The sequence below is a fragment of the Rhinopithecus roxellana genome, chromosome 11, assembly GCF_007565055.1.
Source record: "Rhinopithecus roxellana isolate Shanxi Qingling chromosome 11, ASM756505v1, whole genome shotgun sequence".
Taxonomy (NCBI): Eukaryota; Metazoa; Chordata; class Mammalia; order Primates; family Cercopithecidae; genus Rhinopithecus; species Rhinopithecus roxellana.
Genome location: NC_044559.1, coordinates 96,590,432 through 96,611,626, shown reverse-complemented (window position 1 = coordinate 96,611,626; position 21,195 = coordinate 96,590,432). Strand labels below are relative to the sequence as shown.

The window sequence follows — 21,195 nt, the reverse complement described above, 5'->3', positions numbered from 1 at the left end:
CTCAATTTTACTAGAACCAAAAACTGATCTAAAAAATAAAGTTTTTTTTTTTTTAAGCTTTTCCATTTTATCTTGCAAACCCTCCCCAGCAGTATATGATCTGTATTAGTTACTTATTGCTGCATAAGAGACCACCTCAAAACTTAGTGGTTTAACAAAAGAACATTTTGTTTGCTCAGCCTGACCTGGGCTGAGCTGGGTGATTTTTCTTCTTATCTCACTGAGGACTATTCATGAGGCTTCAGTCATCTAGTGGCTTGATTAGAACTGGATGGTATAAGATGACCTCATGGCTAGTGTTGGCGCCCGCTGTTGGCTAGGCCTCCTTGTCCACAAGATCTCTCATTCTCAAGGGAGCTACCCCAGGCTGCATCAAGTGACAACTTCAGGATTCCAAGAGGGTGAGGGTGGAACCTGCAAGGCTTCTCAAGACCTAGATTTGGAAGTCGCACATTACTTTCAGAGTATTCATTGGTTAAGACTGTTCAGGAGGCTAGCGAAGTATTCAGAGTTGTGGGAAGAGAAGCAGCCTATTGACAGAAGAGCAACAATGTCTGTCCCATTCCAGAAGGGTGTGGTTACAGAGATCCAACCAGAGACAACAACTGATTTTGTGGACAGCCTTCGAGATCCCAGCCTCTCTTTGTAGTCTCATGTCTCAGGCCTTTCCTGTTTTGTTGTGTAGACAGATTGGTTTAATTGCTATTTTCCAAGTGGAGTCCAGGTTTTCCGGTCTGATTTTTACTCTTTATTGTTCTGCCTCGAGCACCAACCCATGCCAATCTCGCCATGCCAAATGCTCCCTTTCTTCCAAGACTCATGACAAACATCACCATAACAATGAGGCTACTTCTTTATTTATAACAATAAATATTTTAGTGTACCTGGGTTATCATTTGTCAATTATTTCTCTCATTAGATAATTACAATTTTTTTTCTTTTTCCCTGAAGTAGAGAGACTATGTTTTTCCTTTAAATAAGAACCTGTAACAGAGCAGAGTATCTTATGTGCAGTAAACATTCAATATTGGTAAACTGGCTTGACTAACTCTAGAAAATTGCGTGAAAGAAGTCACTATTTCCTGAATTAGCCTTGTAGTTTCAAAAGGTAATCAAGAATAAAAATGATTTCATGGTCAAATAAATTTGGGAAGCAGTGTATATTTTATTCCTATATTCCCTAGAACATCAAAAGCCTGTGACATCTTAAAGGAGAGAATCTAGTTAGATTTTCTTCAATCCAGTATTTTCCAAGTTAATATTATATAACTTTTTCAAAAATTTATTTTTTGAGGGCACCTTTTAAAAACGTTATTTGTGAAACTGTTTGAGGAATATGTCTCTCAGAATGTTGTTTGGGAAACATTGCCATATCTTCCTCTAGGAAAAAAAATCAGTTTTTAATCAGAAAATGGGACGAGTGCTTTCCACAAATGTGTCAAAATTCTTCCTCACTTAAGTGTAAGAAACCTTGCAAAACAGAGATTGTACATAAATTAGTTATTGCCTTCATATAGAATAATACATAGTATTCTGTCTTCAGCTCATGCTCTGACACTTAATTTAGTAATACTTCCGCCCAAAAGGGGTGTGACATTTATGCCTGCTCTTTGTACTAAGCCATTATATTTACCTACTAAGTAGGAAATATTGAAAGTCTTTATGTATTCTTTCTTCTGTATTTTTTAGCCAGAGAGACAGAAAAAAATTTCTCAGGTTGTGTAAAAATATCATAGATTTTATTTCTTTATTCTAATTTAGAATGCACCACTTTGATACTTGAACGGATTTTTAAGTGATAAACTTACAAGTTTCAGCAGGTTTTATGGCATTTGTGTGATGGTGTTTGGGATCCTAAATTATTAGATTTTTATGAGAATTTATTGTGAGAAACAACTTTGTTTTTTTATTCAACTGATATTATTTGAAACCAAAAAGGTATTCCATAGCTGTGTAGTACTTTAGCCTTACATCATTGTTACATATTATATGGCAGCTACTCTTGGTGGTTTTGTTAACTTTGAATTAAAGGTATTCGTGTATTTTGCTGAAAGCACAAACCAACCATACTCTTTTTCTCCCTGCTTTTCTCTAAAGCTGAAAACTCGACAAGGGACAGAACTGCTAATTCAGTCCGACAATGACACTGTTATTAATGATTGGTTTAAAGTTCTTAGTAGTACAATCAATAATCAGGTATGTCTTTGACTTAGGTAAAATTTTTACTTCAGAGCTTTTTTTTTTTTTAATTGCTTATTGTATATCCGGATTGCAATCTATATGTGAGAAGACATTTTATATATGTTTTGACAGAGGCGGAAAAAACAATGGTCAATTTAGCAGCTCCCCAGGCCTGGTGAATGATTTAACATTCTCACTTATGTGATGTTTGCTACCAATGGATTTGAAATAATGTTCCCATCAGGCATTGGCTGAAAAAAAATAGTTGAAAAAGAAGGGGTAAATAGTGCTTAGTACGTAGTATTTATTCAATAACTGAATGAGTTGGAAATAATACTATTTGGTGGAAGAAGTCTGAGGCGAGCTTGTGAAATGAAAGAAGCTGTAGCCTTTTCATTAGCACTTTTTCTTTTCTAGTGACAGTTCTCTAGTTTTTCTGCCCCTCCCCTCCAAGCTGTTCAGTACCCTTGTGTTCCTGGTATATTTCTTCTTCTTTATATACAACAACCAAAAAGAATCTCAGGTTTACATTCTGCAGGTATATTAGTAAGAACATTAGTAAGCAGCTGGGGGCTGTACTTTTTTTATTTGAAACAGGGTCTTGCCATCACCCGGGCTGGAGCAGTGGCTCAATCATAGCTCACTGCAGCCTTGAACTCCTTGGCTCCAGCCATCCTCCCATTCAGCCTCCCAAGTAGCTGGGACTATAAGGGTGCGCCACCATGCCTGGCTTGCACTTTTTTATACTCTATATTCTCCTTTTCGCCTTCTGCCATATGGGGACATGACTCTTCTTTGAGGATCATATTATATTAATGACAGAGAAATGAAAGATACTACTTATGGGAAGTAAAAGAGAACTTTACCTCTTCTAGCAAATTAGTTATGAAGCTATATATAAATTCTTCCTTTGGAGTTTATAATATTGCCTGATATTTCTGAATCTTGTCCTTTCTTTTCTGTTTATTCCTGAAACCATGAGGGCAGGCCTTTATATCTTAATACCAAAATAAGAGTAACCTCCTGAACAGTTTTTTTTCCCTATTTAATCTCACCTGTCACTAATTCATCCTTAATGCCGTTGCCATATGAAACTTCCTAATGTCAATTTTCTAATCCCCTATGCTCAGAAACTTTCTGTGATTCATTAAAATTCAGCAGTGTAGGCCCAATCTATCTTTTCAAAATGTACCTTCGATTTTACCCAATATGGACTTTCAGCTCTAGTCACAGTAGTCTGTTCACTGTCTCTTGAAAGCAAGTATGCGTGCATTCATTTAACAAATATGTGAATGCCGTCCGCACTGGGGACATAGCAGCACACAGTCAGATACTGCACTTTCCTAGGCTGAGGTTATAGCCACAGACAGATGATTATTCAAGACAGATAACAGTTAATAAAATGAAATGTGATGAGTGTTATGATGGTAGGAGGTGTACAGCATTCTGTAAAAATACCGATTGGGGCAAACCTAGTGTATTAGTTAGGGAAGGCCTTGCAGAGAAAGTAGATTTTTGTTTTGTTTTGTTTTTTAATTGAGACCTACAGGCTCAGGGAATAAGCCAAGTGAAGAGAGATGATTTTTACACACACACACACACACACACACACACACACACACACACACACACGTTTCTTTCCATTTTTTTTGTTTTGAGACAGAGTCTTGCTCTGTCACCCAGGCTGGAGTGCAAAGGCATGATGTCAGCTCACAGAACCCTCCGTCTCCTGGGTTCAAGTGATTCTCCTGTCTCAGTCTCCCAAGTAGCTGGGATAACAGGCACCCACCACCACACCTGCCTAAGTTTTTGTATTTTCAGTAGAGATGAGGTTTCACCATGTTGTCCAGGCTGCTCTTGAATTCCTGACCTCAAGTGATCTGCCCGCCTTTGCCTCCCAAAGTGCTGGGATTACAGGCGTGGAGCCACTGCACCTGGCCTGTATTTTTGATTAAGAAATTTTAAAATACATACTGTTTCCAAAGTGTCAGAAGATACCAGGGACTCAATGTAGCAAGAGGTGTAAGAACTTTGCAGGGAAAAGTACAAATCTTTATTGAGAGACACTGAAGAAAACCTAATTAAATGAGAAGTATATCCTGTTCATGCATTTAAAGATTCAATAATATAAAGATAAAATTTTCTTCCAAATGATTTATAGACTCGAGATTTTTGAATCTCATTTAAAATCCCGGCAGTTTTTCTGGTAGAACTTGAAAAGCTTATTCTAAAATTTATATAGAAATGCAAAAAGCTAAGAATACCTAAGATACTATTGAAGAAGAAAGAAAAAGGACTTGCACTATCATATGTTGTCTTTGAAAAGCCATATTCCTTAATAAAGTGTGGTATCCATGCAGGGATAGGCATACGTACCTCTGAAACAATAAAGAACCTAGAAACAGACCCGCATACCTGTGGACACGTTATGCCAGATAGAGCACTGTAGAGGAAGCAAATGGTGCTGATGCAGCTGGGAATCCAAGAAAAAACTGGAACCCTTCCTTACACCATCCACAAAAATAAATTCCTGGTGGAGTAAAGATCTCCATGTGACGGCAGAGCAAAGGTTTTTCATTTTGAGAACTCAGTCATTCTTTAGTCTGTACAAGTGACCTTAGTTAAGTTACAGATGAGCTCTAGGATTTCTTTTTTTCTGTTTTTTTTTGAGACAGAGTCTTACTCTCTTGTCCAGGCTAGACTGCAATGGCGCAATCTTGGCTCACTGCAATCTCCGCCTCCCAGATTCACACAATTCTCCTGCCTAAGCCTCCCGAGTAGCTGGGATCCCAGGTGTGTGCTACCACGCCTGGCTACTTTTTGCATTTTTAGTAGAGGCAGGGTTTCATGATATTGGCCAGGCTGGTCTCAAACTCCTAACCTCAGGTGATTTGCCTGCCTCGGCCTCCCAAAGTGCTGGGATTATAGGTGTGAGCCACCGCGCCTGGCCGCTCTATGATTTCTTTCAGTTGACAACCATCAATCTGGAGGATGAGTCTTGTCCTGTTGTTACAGGGTGATACTCTTGTCAGGTCCTTGTGTAGAAGTCTTGTCCTGTTGTCAGAGAATGTAGCTCCATTGTGTTTTTCACCATAAACTATAGCCTTACCTTTTAACTGTTAGTGTCACTAATAAGGAGTTGATTAAAATTTGGCAAGGTAGCGTCATCATCAGTGTAAACGAACATTATCCTGTGAATTTTCAGCAATAATTTCTTTTTTAAAAAAATTAAAATTGATACCATGTAGGGAGAGAAAAAGTATTTATCAAATATCTAAGTCATCCATACTGTATGTTAATTGGTTTCCTAAAATTGTTTGGAAGAGTCATTTATAATAGTCGTTGTGAGAATTATGCCATTCCAATTATAGTAATACTAGAAGTGTAATATATGTTTGGGAAATATCTAACCAATAGGCAGTAGACACTGATGAAGGAATTGAAGAGGAGATACTCCCGGATTCACCAGGAATAGAAAAGCATGATAAAGAAAAGGAACAAAAGGATCCCAAAAAACTTCGTTGTAAGTTGTCCTTTTCCTATTTTGCTAAGGATTGGAGCTTGTTCTCTTAGCATTTTGAAGGTTTTAAATACATATATAAAAGCTGAATGGAATGTCCAATGTTACAAAAAGGTTATGCAGTTACCCCAAGTGCAGTCTCATTGTATCAGCCCTCTTTCTTCTTAACTCATTATTGTCATTTTTCAGCCTCATAGTATGCATCCTGTGGCATCTCATTAATTTTAAGGTGTTGTGCTGCTTTCAGAGAAGAAGTATAGTGCATTTCTGTTGAGGCCTCTAGCAAGCTGAACTTTATTGATTTAAAAATATATACTTACTGTTTAAGATTCTACATAGAATCTTACACTTTAAGAAGTCAAAAGTCATGGAATATGTACCATAATTTCCTACTGGACACCAGGCATCCGTCTCTGGACTAGGGTATGTCTGTGCATGTAAACAGATGCTTGCATTCCTATCTCCGGATCTTACTACAGAAAGGTGCATAGTGAAAGACAGCAGCTTTAAGAAAAGCATTTTCTAATGTTGGCCCCTTGTGAATTACATTGCTTAAATAGGCCATTAGCTGTGTGACTTGGTACTTTGTTCAGTCCATTTTAACAAATCCACATTTAACTGAGAACTTTTTGGCCTTCGTATTAACTGAATGATTAGAAAATCAGTTCTACTTTTCTGTATTTCTAATGAACTTGAGGCCTATTACTGACATTGTCAACAGGTAGCAATTTAACATAAAAATGTGATTTTTTTTTCTATATTATAGATTCTTCATGCCCTCAACTTTCCCCAAATAGAATTATTTTCAAGAAATATACCTTTTGAATTTTTGTTACTATAACAGAAAAAGAAATCAAGACTCAAGGCAATGGAGGACATTTTTCGTGTAGTCCCATTTGTAGCTCAAAGTACAAATAATTATGATGAAAGTTAGCTTAAAGTACAAGTATAATAGTTATGATGGTTATATGTCTATATTTATATCTCTCTATATATCTGTATCTCCAGTTTTCTTGTTCAGTGAAGATAGGGATTCTTTTGTTTGTTGTGTATTTTATGTATTTTTACTTTTTGGTGGTCATTTTACCTTCTAAAACTAATGGACAATCAATAAAGATAAGTAGTTAATAATTTATGAAATAATGAATATGTTAGAGTAAATTAGGAATGTCTTGGCAGATATACCACAGAAGGTACGGTTGTCATCTGTTTTTAGTGATAAAAGTGAAATGTTTGGTTTGGTTTATAACTTTGAAATGGGTTCTGTGTTAATGTAATTCTTCACATCTTGTCCTTAAACCACATTAAAGTTAAAATAAATGAATTGTACTATGATCTTGACATATGAGGTTAATATGTTTTGCATGCTGGCTGGAAAAACTTGTATCAAAAAAACTTTTACAAATGCTTATTACCTGTCCTTTTGTCTTAAGCCTTTAAAGTATCTAGCATAGATTCTTCAGAACAGAAAAAAACCAAGAAAAACTTAAAGAAGTTTCTTACACGACGCCCCACTTTGCAAGCTGTTCGTGAAAAAGGTTATATTAAAGGTTGGTAGAAGTATTGTTGATAATAATGAATGTTGGCCTACATAAATAAGATGTTTCAAATTAACAAACATTTTCAAACAGTGAGAATATTCTTTATTCAAGTATTTAAGTACAGTGATTAAAAGACATTAAGTAATTAAAATAGATTTTTAAAAAAGTTTATTTTAACTAAAGCAGTGGACAGACAAATAACAAACTAAACTTTTAGGAAAGCCTGTTTCAGAGGAACTACTTGGATGTGATGGGTGGCAGATTTTTAGAAATTGTGACAATGAGAAGTTTAGTTTTGAGATGCAAAGATCACAAGAAATAAGAAATTTTGAATATCACTAATAGTAGAAAGAAAGAAAAATGAACGAATAATTTTTACCTTTGGCTGTCATTTAAGGTAATTGAAAAATTAGCACAAGGTGCTTTTTTCTAACTTATTTACTTGTTATTTCATTTATAAGCACTATAATGGACAAATAAAATCTTTTTTTATAGGAAAATATTCTTTAAAAATCACATTACTTGTGTATGCTTTTAGTTCTTACAAGGATGTTTCATTCCAAAGGTGAAATTTTCTAATACATGACTTAAAACAATGGCATTTATTCATAAATAAAAATAAAGATAATATAGTCTATAATGTATATATCTTCTCAGATGGTTGTGAAGCTTCTAACAAAGGCTGTCTATTTGTGAAGCATCTGCATTAAAACACACAAGCAAATTTTATTAAGAAGGTATTTAAGGCCAGGTGCAGTGGCTCACATCTATAAAACCCCCATTTTGGGAGGCAGGAGGACTGCTTGAGTACAGGAACTTGAGACCAGATTGAGTAACATAGAGAGGCCCTTTCTCTACAAAAAATTAGTTGGGTATGGTGTCAACACACCCTTATTCCTAGCTACTTGGGAGGCTGAGTGGAGGATCGCTTAAGCACGGGAATTAGAGGCTGCAGTGCAGCCTGGGTGATAAAGTCTCTGTCTTTAAAAAAAAAAAAAAAAAAGGTATTTAAGATTTCTAGGAAGAGACTAGCTAATTAAGTAATTAAAATTAGCAACTTTAAGAGTTATGGATAACAGGTACTCTCCAATAAAGCATATAAATTTGTATGATGAGTAATCCCAGCACTTTGGGAGGCCGAGACGGGCGGATCACGAGGTCAGGAGATCGAGACCATCCTGGCTAACACGGTGAAACCCCGTCTCTACTAAAAATACAAAAAAAAAACTTAGCCGGGCGAGGTGGCGGGCGCCTGTAGTCCCAGCTACTCCGAAGGCTGAGGCAGGAGAATGGCGTAAAACCCGGGAGGCGGAGCTTGCAGTGAGCTGAGATCCGGCCACTGCACTCCAGCCCGGGCGACAGAGCAAGACTCCATCTCAAACAAACAAACAAACAAAAAAACTTAAAAAAAAAAAAAGCCTGGCAAATAAATGAATAGAAACTGTTGCTAATTTGTTCACCAGGCCTTTTCCCTGAGAAATATAAACTGTTGTCACTTTATGTCCTTATCACTTCACACTGGTTGTTTTCCTGAACGTTTACCACTAATATGGAATTTCAAAACTGTTGGGTTGAAAGATTAATAGAAGAGTCTTTGAAATATATTTTGTGAAATCAAATGTTGATGATATGTGATGGGTGGGCATATGCTTGTTTTAATAGTTTTAAAAATAGTCGAGTATTTACTAAGTGCTAGGCACAAGCCTAGGTGCTATGAATACCTGTTGGTGTTCAGGACCTACATGGTCCTTGGTCCTTGCCCTCATGAAACTAATACGCAAGTGGGAGGTAGACAAGATACTGTGAAATAGTAGCAAATACTATGAGTCTAACACAGTAATAAAATAGGATGTGTCTGGAATTGGGTTCTCTTAGGTAAGGATGGTCAGAGGGGTTATTAAAAGTAGGTGACATTTTAGCTGAGACCAGGAGTGATAAGAAGGAGCCAAATTGGGTGGAAAATTGCTTTCTGAAAAAGCAGTAGAAAGTACAAAGGTTCTCAGGCAAGAGTGAGTGAGGGTGTTTATGAGTTTGGAAATGAATTGTTTGAAGTGAAAATGGAGAAGTAGGCAAGATGCATATTGCATAAGGCATAGGGCCATGTTAAACAATATTTGGTTACACTGGATGTTTCTGTTGCACTCTGAATGGTTAGCCATTTCATGAACTGAATTTTAGCAAGGTGATTGACTTTTTAAAAATAAATCTTTTTCAGATCAGGTATTTGGATCCAATCTTGCTAATCTGTGTCAAAGAGAGAATGGCACAGTACCAAAGTTTGTGAAGTTATGTATTGAACATGTTGAAGAACATGGTAAGAGAAGGATTTTGATTTTTTTTTTTTTTTTTACATTAAGCAAACCAGCTTCTTGTTTTGCCATCAAAATTCCCAGAATTTTTATGATTTTGAGTGATGCAACCAAAAATTCCCTATAGTCCTAAGAGGTTAAGAAAATAATTTTGTTGGGCCGGGCGCGGTGGCTCAAGCCTGTAATCCCAGCACTTTGGGAGGCCGAGACGGGCGGATCACGAGGTCAGGAGATCGAGACCATCCTGGCTAACACGGTGAAACCCCGTCTCTACTAAAAATACAAAAAAACTAGCCGGGCGAGGTGGCGGGCGCCTGTAGTCCCAGCTACTCAGGAGGCTGAGGCAGGAGAATGGCGTAAACCCGGGAGGCAGAGCTTGCAGTGAGCTGAGATCTGGCCACTGCACTGCAGTCCGGGCGACAGAGCGAGACTCCGCCTCAAAAAAAAAAAAAAAAAAAAAAAAAAAAAAAAAAAAAAAAAAAAAAAAGAAAATAATTTTGTTTACAAAAACACTTACATGTTTACACCTGTTTCAAATTAGTACCTCTCCAGGCATCTATTGAATGCTTGGTACTCGCAGTTAATTAAGTATATGCTTTTCTTTGAAGCCATTTCATTTAAGCATTTGCTTAAAATGAAGAAGGTAGTGATTGTGAAATTGAGTTTATTTTTAAGAAATAATCTGACAGTGTGTAAGATCTGAGGAGATTATGTTTACTTATTAAGTTTCTTCTGTTCTAAAAATCAGATGACATTTTAAACTGTTAGGTCAACCACAAATGTCTCATGAGATAAAAATTTTTATGTCATTTTCTGTAAAATATGACAAACTAATTTCTATTGTGGTTAATTTAAACATAGCTATAATATTTATACTAGTTTTATATAAATTAGTAGTATATTGATTATAATCACATTAACTTATCTCTATATCATGAAAAAATTTTGTACAATTAAAATATGTAATTCAATTTGTAATTTCTGCCAGTCTCTTGTCCCATTGACTCTTCTTGTCAGCATGGCAATAGGGATGCCACACTATTGTCTTAATTTGAAGCTAAATGAATAGTGTACATTCGAATTTGTACATTATTATCATTTAATGAATACCTGAAATTTCGGGGCTTAATTGTATGCATTTCAGATGATTCTGTTTCATATATAAAAGAAAATAATAAATTATAGCAAATTTTGTATTGTTTTTATAGAACCATTAGTTTAGTGATTATATTAAGTTTACTTATTACAAACACAATATGACAGATGCTTTCAATAAAGTTTTTACAATATGTGCGTTTACATTATAAAATGGTGTGCAAAATATGCATGGGCCGATTTTACCTGCTGGCTTCCTTTAATTTTGAATTATCCCCAGATGTTTTCAGAAATGTATTTGAAATTGTTAGTGTTTTAAGATTAATGAAACCACTTGAGCTGATTCACAGTCTATATGATGAGCAGAGTAGAATTACTCCTGTTTATTAAACAGAATTCAGAGCGAATCTCCATCTCTCTCCCCTGCCAAGCATCTACCAGAAGCCATTTAGAGAAGAAGAATATTTGCGCATTTGATTTTAGGCTAATGCTAATGAGTGAGAATTCTGACACACGCAAACATGTTCAGAAGAGGCAAACACGTACTTTAAACACACACAAATTATTATTGTCTCTTAGGTTTGGATGTTGATGGGATATACAGAGTAAGTGGCAACCTCGCAGTGATCCAGAAACTAAGGTTTGCAGTCAATCACGGTAAGATTATATTTCCTGTTGTTATTCAAATGCATCACTTACAAGTTTTTGAACTAGCTTAAAGTAATTTTTTAAAATGTCCAATTCCTGCTGTTTTTCAGATGAGAAGTTGGACTTGAACGACAGTAAATGGGAAGATATTCATGTCATTACTGGAGCACTCAAAATGTTTTTTCGAGAATTACCAGAACCTCTTTTTACATTTAATCATTTTAATGATTTTGTTAATGCAATTAGTAAGTATGTAATTCTACTCAGTTTTTTCTAGATATTGAAAATTCTTTGCACAGATTAAGCTGCCCTATTTTTTTATCTTACTTTAAGCAAGTATTTTCGATTGTTTTACTCCAAACATTTTAAATGTGACCACCAGGTGTCACTGTGTATTACCAAATATCAGCTTCCAAACTGTGACATTGCTTTCAGTTTCATAAGAATTTGCTGTAAAATATCTGGTTATTATCTTTTTTCAGAGCAAGAACCAAGACAGCGAGTCGCTGCTGTTAAGGACCTAATCAGACAGTTGCCAAAGCCAAACCAAGATACAATGCAGATTCTTTTCCGACATCTCAGAAGGTAGGAGGACTGCCCAGTCATGGGATGTGGTATAGCACAAGGGGAAGCAGGAAGACCTGTGGGGCCAGGGTCATTCAGACCCAGGTTTGGATCCCAGCTATGCTACTTGCTGTCTTTGTAACTTGAAAAAGTTACTCAGCTCCTTGTAGTATCAGTCTGTCATGGGTAAATGATTTGCTATGAAGAATACAATAAAGTAGATATTATATGTAAAGTATTTATGTAATGCTTAGCACATAGGTGTTCAGAAATTGTTGCTAAAGTTAATATGAAGATGAGATTGGATATTAATTGAGGTGTATTAAGTTACCCTATAATAAAGCCATCATGGTTCTAAGTTACTACATAACTACTTTAATAACTGAGTTCTTTCATCTGATAGAAAGTACAGTAGAATACTAAAACAAAAAATCCCAGCTAGAGAGGTTTTTTTTTTAAAAGAAATAACATAAAATGAGTAAAATAGAAAGTTTAATCTCCACACCCTAATGAGATTTTTTCCCCATCAATTTAATGGATCAGTCATTGTTACCTGAATTGTAACTCATACTTAAATGTTCTATTTTAAAAACTAAGCTAAAATATCACACATTTAAAGTTTGTTAGAGTATGCTTAATTGTACCTTTCAACTGTGTTTATGAAAAAATAAAGCTTCACATGGCATTTAGGCATAATTCTGCTTGGTTAGATAGTTTATGCGTCACCTTAGGAAAATGAGCATTACTTCTCTTTTTAAAATGCAAACTGTTAGGTTTATAATACCATCTGAAGATTTTTCCCTCTCTTTTATTTTCTCTTTTAACAACTTCTTTTTTTCCCTTCAGAGTTGTAGAAAATGGAGAGAAAAATCGAATGACCTATCAGAGTATAGCAATTGTTTTTGGTCCCACTCTATTAAAACCAGAAAAAGAGACTGGTAATATAGCAGTTCATACTGTGTACCAAAATCAGATTGTAGAATTAATTCTTCTGGAACTGAGTTCCATCTTCGGACGCTGATTCTTACTGAAGACAACCTGTGGAATAGAAGCTGGATTCCATCAGATTTCAAATGTTTATGCACAATGTATTTTATTTTTTGGACCAAGCAGTGACTCTAATTTTGCACTTTTTTTTTTGAGGGATCAGAAGGGAAGGAGAGAGTGTGTTAGGCCCTCATATTTGCTGCTTTGTTGCAAGTTGATATAACTGCGTGTAATTATGAATTCATTTTATCCTGAATGTTTGCGTTTCATACTCTGAATTTCAGTAAAAATCAAACTTAAAATTCTAACCAGTCATATACACTGGATAATTTGGTAAGAAAACTGTATTTTTTCCCTGAAATTGGATAATGTAGACTTTCTTCTCAAGATTCATGACTTGATAGAACAAAATACTTACTATCAGTTATGTTGAAAAGGCTCTTGGGCATTTTAAACAAAATGAAGTATATCCATTTTGAAACCTGTGTATTTCTTTTTCGGGGTTTCTGCATGCAGTGGCAGTCTTAAGTGCCAAAATTCATCATAACCCCAAAATAACCCCTTGATGAAGGCTTGCTGTCTTTTACTGTGTTACACAGCATCCTTACTGGATATCTTAGTTGCTTGTTTGGGCAGCACACTAATATTACTTAAAACACTGTGATATACTGGAGTTTTAGTTAGCTTAAGTCAGTTCAGGGCATTTTAGGGCTGTCTTGCTATACTGAATTGTAGCTAACAATCCTAATTATATCTAGTACCATACTGAGTTCTTGGTATGACCCTGTGGAAACACACGTTATTTTATGTAAATATAGGCTAAAGACTTAATGTCCTTTAGCTTGTGTATATAATTGTGTTGTATAGTCTCAGAGTACATTCTAACCCTACATTTCTAATCATGTTATTGGTAATCTTTTCTGTGAATATTAGGTTTCCTCCAGAAATAGGCCATTATTTGGGAAAGTTAACTGTGTGCACTTTTAGATATTAATTACATTTACAGGCAAATCACTGTAATGAGAATGGTACTGGAAAAATACTGAATAGACTTGCTAAATGGCACATGCACTACAAGAGGAACCTTTTAGGTTATTTAATATGTACAGAAAACATTAGAAAAAATTTATTACAGAATTCTAATTCCAGTATGAATAGTGGAAACCCATCTGTAAATTAGATGATGTTGGATGGAAAATGACATTGCTAAATTGGAGAATTTCTTTTTACCTACTAATGTAGATTGCTTTGTATAATAAAACACAGGGTTTGGAAGGTTTTGTTACAGGGAGCATGGTCTGTTGAAGATTTTTAAAATGTATTTTTCTAGATTAACTTCTGTACATGAAATGTCTAATAAAACTATAAGAGGTTTAGAGATTTTTCCATTGGAAATGTGCATTTTGTTTTTTAATTTTTTTGTTTTTGCATTTACTGACATACTCTTATACCTCATTTTAAAAAATCAACTGAATCCAATATTTCCTATGGCAAATAACACTTTCCTCATTCATACTTTTTCTCCTCTCTTCCATGCCAACATTTCTCCACCCCCAACATACACTTTTTATTTCTCCATCAGTATTTGAAAGTGAGTGATTTGTGACCAGGATTTTTTTTTTTTTTTCCTTAGGGTTGCATTTATAATTTACAGATTGCCTTCCTTGGGAACAAGTATTTTTTTGTATGATCTGTCTGAAAACCTCTCACCTGAATTTTGTGGTAGAAATTCTGTATTTGTTGTTGTGAGCGTGTTAAATTGATAACAAACCAAACTACTTGATAGCTAAAGCAGATTGTTCTGGGTGGGGAGGAAAAGCCCTAAATCAGGATGTTTATATTTGCCTAAAGATGTTCTTAATAACACAATATGCTTTAGATCTTGCTTATATAATGATTGTACACCAGGAAAACAATTAGACTCAAATCAGTGATGTTCTTGCTCGTGGTGTTCATGAACATATATCAAAGATTAAAATTGTCCTGTGTTTCTTGTTTCAAGGTACATGTGTGTGCATGTGTGTGTGTGTGCGTGTATGTGTGAAGTCTTAATTGTTTTATTCTACAGCTAATCAGTTTATTGTAGTATTGTATGTACAGTGAGATTAATGTCTTGTGTTTTCATCCTTTGTGAATTAAAAATTCTCAATTGTTTTTGTAATAACAAAGCTAGTAATATTTTCCTGTCTTGACAGCTTTGTTTTATAGTAGAAAATATATTAAAAGCTGAAATAAATTATCAATTTTATTTGTAAGTCTTCCTTTAGAATGTCATTGAAAAAGGTAGTTGGAGATTTAGAAAAGAAAATATATTTAAATACACTGTCACATTCCAGTTAGAAGAAAAACACTTAAATTGTATAGAAACAATAAATTTTACCCTTTACTCTGGAGAAAGTAAGTTAATTATTAAATATCTCCAAAAAATGATGTTTGTATTTTAGATAGAGACAAATCTATAAATTGTTTTTTCCTTATGTGAAAGGCACAAATGAAATAATTTGGTGAAACTTTGGACTTAGTGGTAGATGAGTTGTTTGTGTGTTTATAACACATACACAAACGTGTGTGTGCGCTATGTGTGTGTGCGCTATGTGTGTGTGCGCTATGTGTGTGTGCGCTGTGTGTGCGCTATGTGTGTGTGCGCTGTGTGTGCGCTGTGTGTGTGCGCTATGTGTGTGTGCGCTATGTGTGTGTGCGCTATGTGTGTGTGCGCTGTGTGTGCGCTGTGTGTGTGCCCTATGTGTGTGTGCGCTATGTGTGTGTGCGCTATGTGTGTGTGCGCTGTGTGTGCGCTGTGTGTGTGCGCTATGTGTGTGCGCTATGTGTGTGTGCGTGCACACCATTGCTTACATACAAGTGAATAGTCACCAATAGTGGCAGATACGTGGAGACGCTTTTGCTGTTTGTTTCATTCCACGCCTCTTTGCAAGCCCACAATATTGAACATTAAGATAGCAGTGGGCTGGGCACAGTGGCTCAGGCCTGTAATCCCAGCACTTTGGGAGGGTGAGGCAGGTGAATCATTTGAGGACGGGGGTTCGAGACCAGCCTGGTCAACATGGTGAAATCCCGTCTCTACTAAAAATTCAAAAAAATTAGCTGGGCATGGTGGCAGGCGCCTGTAATCCCAGCTACTGGGAGACTGAGGCAGGAGAATCACTTGAATCCAGGAGGCAGAGGTTGCAGTGAGCCTAGATTGCACCACTGCACTCCAGCCTGGGCAACTGTGAGACTCCGTCTCAAAAAAAAAAAAAAAAAAAAGATAGCAGTGAAGGGAAAATAGTTGTTCCATAATTGTGCCAAGAGATTTTTTCCAGCTCATGGGAGAGGCTTCTAATTAAAAAACATGTAGTTTCCCATGACTCAAATTCCTCAAAGATCTTTAGGCATTTTTAAAGAAATACACAGAGGAATCCACAACACGTCTTTTTAGTAAAGAAGAAAATAAAAATAGTCAACTGGGCGCCACACTGTCACTCGTCTAAGAAAAGTCAAATGTTCAAATATTGCATCTCTATAGAGAATTGAAAATGGATAGAAAATAAGATTTTATTCCCCCTGAACTCCAGCCATCAGCTCTAATGAACTTCTTTTATAGAAAGCACTCCTCTGGTGTAAGACTCCAGAAAGTGTTTAATAGGGCCTTTAGCCTGCATGTTACAGTTTTGGAGGCGGAGCGTAGTTTTTATTTTTTTTAAACAGTATTCCAGTGCAGCTAACGTAGTACTATTAATTGCAACTTTAGTTTGAAACAAACAAAAACAAAAATCAAATGGGTGCAAAACAAAATGAACTGTCTCACAGCGATGGTGTATTAGAATCTGTTGGAAATTCACAGGCTGTGTCCTCAGGCCGGACAGAGTCAGACTTAGTATTCTAGAGAACCGGGAGATACAGAATGCCTAATGAGACATCTGTAACTACCAAAGACAAGGGAGTTCTCCTGAAGAATCTCAATTAGTCTGCTCAGCTGAAGTTTTGTGGTCCAGTGGTGGCTGCAAGTATATTCAGCTGGATTGAGCTTTTACAAATTAGCCTTATGTGAATATAGCACTTAAATGAACTCTTTCATTTCCTTCATTGCTTCCCTTCTCCCACAGGGGGAGGGGGGGAAAATGAAAGAAAGAAAGCACTTTTATAGTGCTCTCATAAACAGAGCACTTGTAGAACAAGGTAACTGTTTAACAAATTACTACAATACGTATTTAGAATACATGTTTTTTCTCATCGACCCTCTTCTCCCTTTATTTTATGTCTTTCGAGGTTTTCAGAAAAGCAGTCTTTGGTAATGATTTTTAATTATTAATGCTGGTAGTCAGATCTTTCAAGTAGTTCTGATAGTTGTGGCTCATACTGCAAGTAGCTTAGAAACTTGTAATGCTGTCATAAATGTTATAATGATAAAATCCATAGTGACATGAGAATGACAAATGATGCTGTAGAGGTCTTTATAAACAGAGCATGTGCAGAGGTAGAAATGAAAACCACTGTCAAGTCATGGTAGAGTAACCAGTGAAAATTCAGCACAGACTTCAAGGCCACTTTTCCCTGGCATTTTGAGAAATTGTTTATACAGTCATGTGACTCTTAATGACGAGGATATGTTCTGAGAAATGTATTGGTATATGCAAGCATCATAGATTATACTTACACAAACCTAGATGTATACCAGATACTACACTTAGACTGTGGTATAGACTATTCCCCCTGGGCTGCAAACCTGTACAGCAGGTGACTACTGAATACTGTAGGCGATTGGAACACAGTGGTATTTGTGTATCTAAACATATCTAAATAGAAAAGTTACAGTAAAAATACAGTACTGTAATCTTATGGAATGACCATTGTATAATGCAGTCTGTCATTGACTAGAACATCATTATGCAGTACATGACTGTATTTAGGCAAGAAAAATGGGAATCTTAGATGGCAAAGTAATACTCTTAATGATTGATAAAGCAGGAAAGGACCTGTAGGGACCCTCACCTTCACAGTTTATTGTTTTATAGATGAAATAACTGAGGCCCAGATTGATGTGAATGCGTAAAGTCATATGCTTAGTGACAGAATAAGCCTAAGGCTGAAGAGAAGTAATGTTTTGATTAGCTACATTATTTCTATTTAAGGTTTGGGATCAATTTAAAGCGTATTCTGGCACGTTCAATAATATTTAAGGAACAAACAACTTACTTTCTGTTTCACACTAAGCTAGTTGTTATTTATGTGGTATATTGAAACATTTTCCTTCTATTATGCACATCTGTTACGAATATAGAAGCAGCAGGGGGTAGGTACTGCTTTTACTGGTCTCTTCTGGTTCTGGTTGCATGGGAAGTAAACTAGCATCCTTCTCTGTCCCCTGGCAAATAATCAGAATTCAGCGATTCTATTTCTACCCACTGACATTCCTGGATAGGCCATTGTGTATATTAATCTCTTTTTAATACGGATTTCTGCTTTCACTTATGTTCTAGAATGGTGCTATCCAATTACTGTAGCCACCAGCCATATGTGGCATTTTAAAAAATTGTGGCAAAATATGCATAACATAAAATTTACCATAGAAATCATTTTAAGTGTACAGTTCAGTTGTATGAAGTACATTTATATTGTTATGCAGCCATCATCACCATCCATCTCTAGAACTTTTTTCACCTTGCAGAACTGAAACTATCCACTAAACAGTCAGTCCCCATTCCTCCAGCCCCTGAGAAAACTACCATTCTACTCTGTGATTTTAACTACCTCATATAAGTGGAATCATGCAGTATTTGCCTTTTAATGACTGTCTTATTGCGCTTAGCATAATGTCCTCAAGGTTCATTTATGTAGTAGCATACTGCAGGGTTTCCTTTTTAAGGCTTAGTAATATTCCACTGTGTGTATACACCATATTTTGCTTATCCATTCATTTGTCAATGGACAGTGTTGCTTCCATGTTTGAGATATTGTGAACAATTCTGCTATGAACATGGATGTATAGATATCCTAGAGACTCACCAGATTTGGCAGTAAGTTTTTGGATATGACACTAAAGGCAACAGAAGAAAAAGACAAACTGGACTTTAATAAATTTTTAAAAATTTGTGCATTAAAAGATTATCCTATTGATAACATCATCCTTTTGATAATAAACGGGCAACCAATAGAATAGGAGAAAATATTTGCGAATTGTATATATGATAAAGGATTGGTATCCTTGATACAGAGAGAACTCTTAAAACTCAACAACAGTGAGAAACCTGATTCAAAAATGGGCAAAGGACTTGAATAGACATTTCTCCAAAGAAGATATATAAATGGCCAATACGGACATGAAAAGATGCCCAGCATCACTAATTATTAGAGAAAATGCATATCAAAACTGAGATACCATCTTACACCCAGCAGGATGGCTGCTATTAAGAAACCAGAAAACAAGTGTTGGCAAGGATGTTGAGAAATTGGAATCCTTTTCCACTGTTGATGGGTGGGAATGTAAAATGGTACCGCCACTGTGGAAAACAGTATGGCAATTCCTCAAAAAATTAAAAATAGAATTACCACACGATGCAGCCATTCCATTTCTGGGTACACATCTGAAAGAGTTTGAATTTACTTACAATTATATAGTACTTTAAAATTTAGTTACTCTGTCACAATAACTACATTTCAAATGGTCAGTAGGGACTTGGAGTTAATGGGCACCATCCTGAACAGTACAAATACAGAACAATTTCATCCTCAACAGAAATTTCTACTGGATGGTGCTATTCTAGAAGGTTGGGATGTGGGGAATAAGCAATTGCAAACTGCACATTCTGCAAAATTACTTTAAAAATACATGATCTACAGCATGTAATATACATCTCCCTCATGCTTGTCTCTTAAGTGCATGACACTAGGAAAGTTTAAAATCGAGAGAAATACATTTTTATTATAGGTGTGCTAAACTTGAATATCTGTCCTATTATATGCTTTAATATTGGGGCTGGAAGGGAGGTAAATGTGATTTAACTTCCAATACAACACCATCAAAATGCTTGCAATTTGGGCAAAAGTGGTCTGAGACCATGGCTTAACAGAAGCCTCAGTTGACATTGTTCTCTTTGGAAAATCTAGGAATGCTGTACTGTGAGATAATTAATGTTTCCGAAGTTTGTGTCACAATAGTCTTATATTTAGATTTTAGACATTTTTACATTAGTGGGAAAGATTTTCTAAAATTTTATTTTAGAAATTAACAATGAAAGAAGTGATTCTAATTTGGACTTTCCCTTGGGATCCAAGCTACTTCATATTATATTTACTTCTGAATTTTAAAAATACCCTGTATGAAGTTGTGAAAAACTTGAAAAACATACATAACACAACTTTTTAAATGGGAGCTGATATCTAACCATGGATACAAGGAAATTGATGGTAGTCTCAAAGCGACTCAGTAGGTATGCACGTGATTTCGCCAGATGCATTCTAAAGTATGGAAGATGACTTGATATGTAGATCTCATAGAATACATGATAATCAGCATTTTTTGTTTTCATTTAAATAACTATCAGATTTGTTTCAAGGGTCCCAGGCCAAATTCTTCCAGAGCAGGTACTCATGCGTAGTTGGCATATACGATGCTCTAGTTGAAGCTGCTACTGATATGTTTTCAATCCTGTTATAAAAGGCCCTCTATTAATAAGCACCTTAAAATTTCTAGGTGGGGAGTATAATAAGTTGTTAGTTACCCATACTGATCCAACCCATTGACAGAATGACTTAGTTCAGACTTAGGCAAATCGTAGGGTGTAGAAGCTTTGCCCTCTAGTAAACCTGACTCACCAGACGCTCCTCTTGTCTTCTCAGTAAGCACGTTGAAACAGAAAATGCTTCTCTATGAATCCTTTCTTCTTCTTTCCTTTCTCTCAGCCACCATCTCAGCAACTGTGTGTTAGACAATCAGTTGAGTGGCTACTCACAGAAGCTGTGCTAGGACTTACTGAGGCACCTGTGTCCAGAGTGTTCAGTTTCCTTGGAGAAGATGGACTTAAAGAGGAATCAAAGGTTTCTAGGGAAGACAGCACCACTGTATTGAGAAGGAAACTCAACCTTTTCTGTCATAAGGGAAACCCCAATATCCTTGGATGACATAGTTCTGACTCCAGGGGTACCCTGAATTCAACCTGTTTGTTAGGGAATCAGCTCTGATGTGACATTTCTGACATCTAGCTACATATAATGACTGCTCTCTCTGGTCATGTCCTTTTCTCCTGACCTGTTAATATTAGCCAAATTGATTGCCTGAACATTGCCAGTAACAGTGACTGGACCTGATAAGTCTGTCTTATCACTCTTGCCAATGCTTGTAGCATATTCAGTT

General features: G+C 36.1%; 1 protein-coding gene across 6 annotated transcripts in view; it reads left to right on the top strand.

The window, feature by feature from the left end:
* ARHGAP12 (Rho GTPase activating protein 12) overlaps positions 1–14,244 on the top strand; it is a 126,415-nt gene extending 112,171 nt beyond the window's left edge. For 5 of the 6 annotated variants that reach the window (XM_030940737.1, XM_030940735.1, XM_030940734.1 and 2 more), the window contains 8 exons: positions 2,098–2,196; positions 5,599–5,704; positions 7,135–7,251; positions 9,458–9,556; positions 11,226–11,303; positions 11,405–11,539; positions 11,777–11,879; positions 12,705–14,244. In XM_030940737.1, coding sequence (XP_030796597.1) covers positions 2,098–2,196; positions 5,599–5,704; positions 7,135–7,251; positions 9,458–9,556; positions 11,226–11,303; positions 11,405–11,539; positions 11,777–11,879; positions 12,705–12,879 — 912 coding nt within the window. In that variant the 3' untranslated portion in view covers positions 12,880–14,244. The remainder of the gene's footprint in view (positions 1–2,097; positions 2,197–5,598; positions 5,705–7,134; positions 7,252–9,457; positions 9,557–11,225; positions 11,304–11,404; positions 11,540–11,776; positions 11,880–12,704) is intronic. The other variant, XM_030940736.1, reaches the window with a different exon arrangement.
* Positions 14,245–21,195: the final 6,951 nt, after the last annotated feature.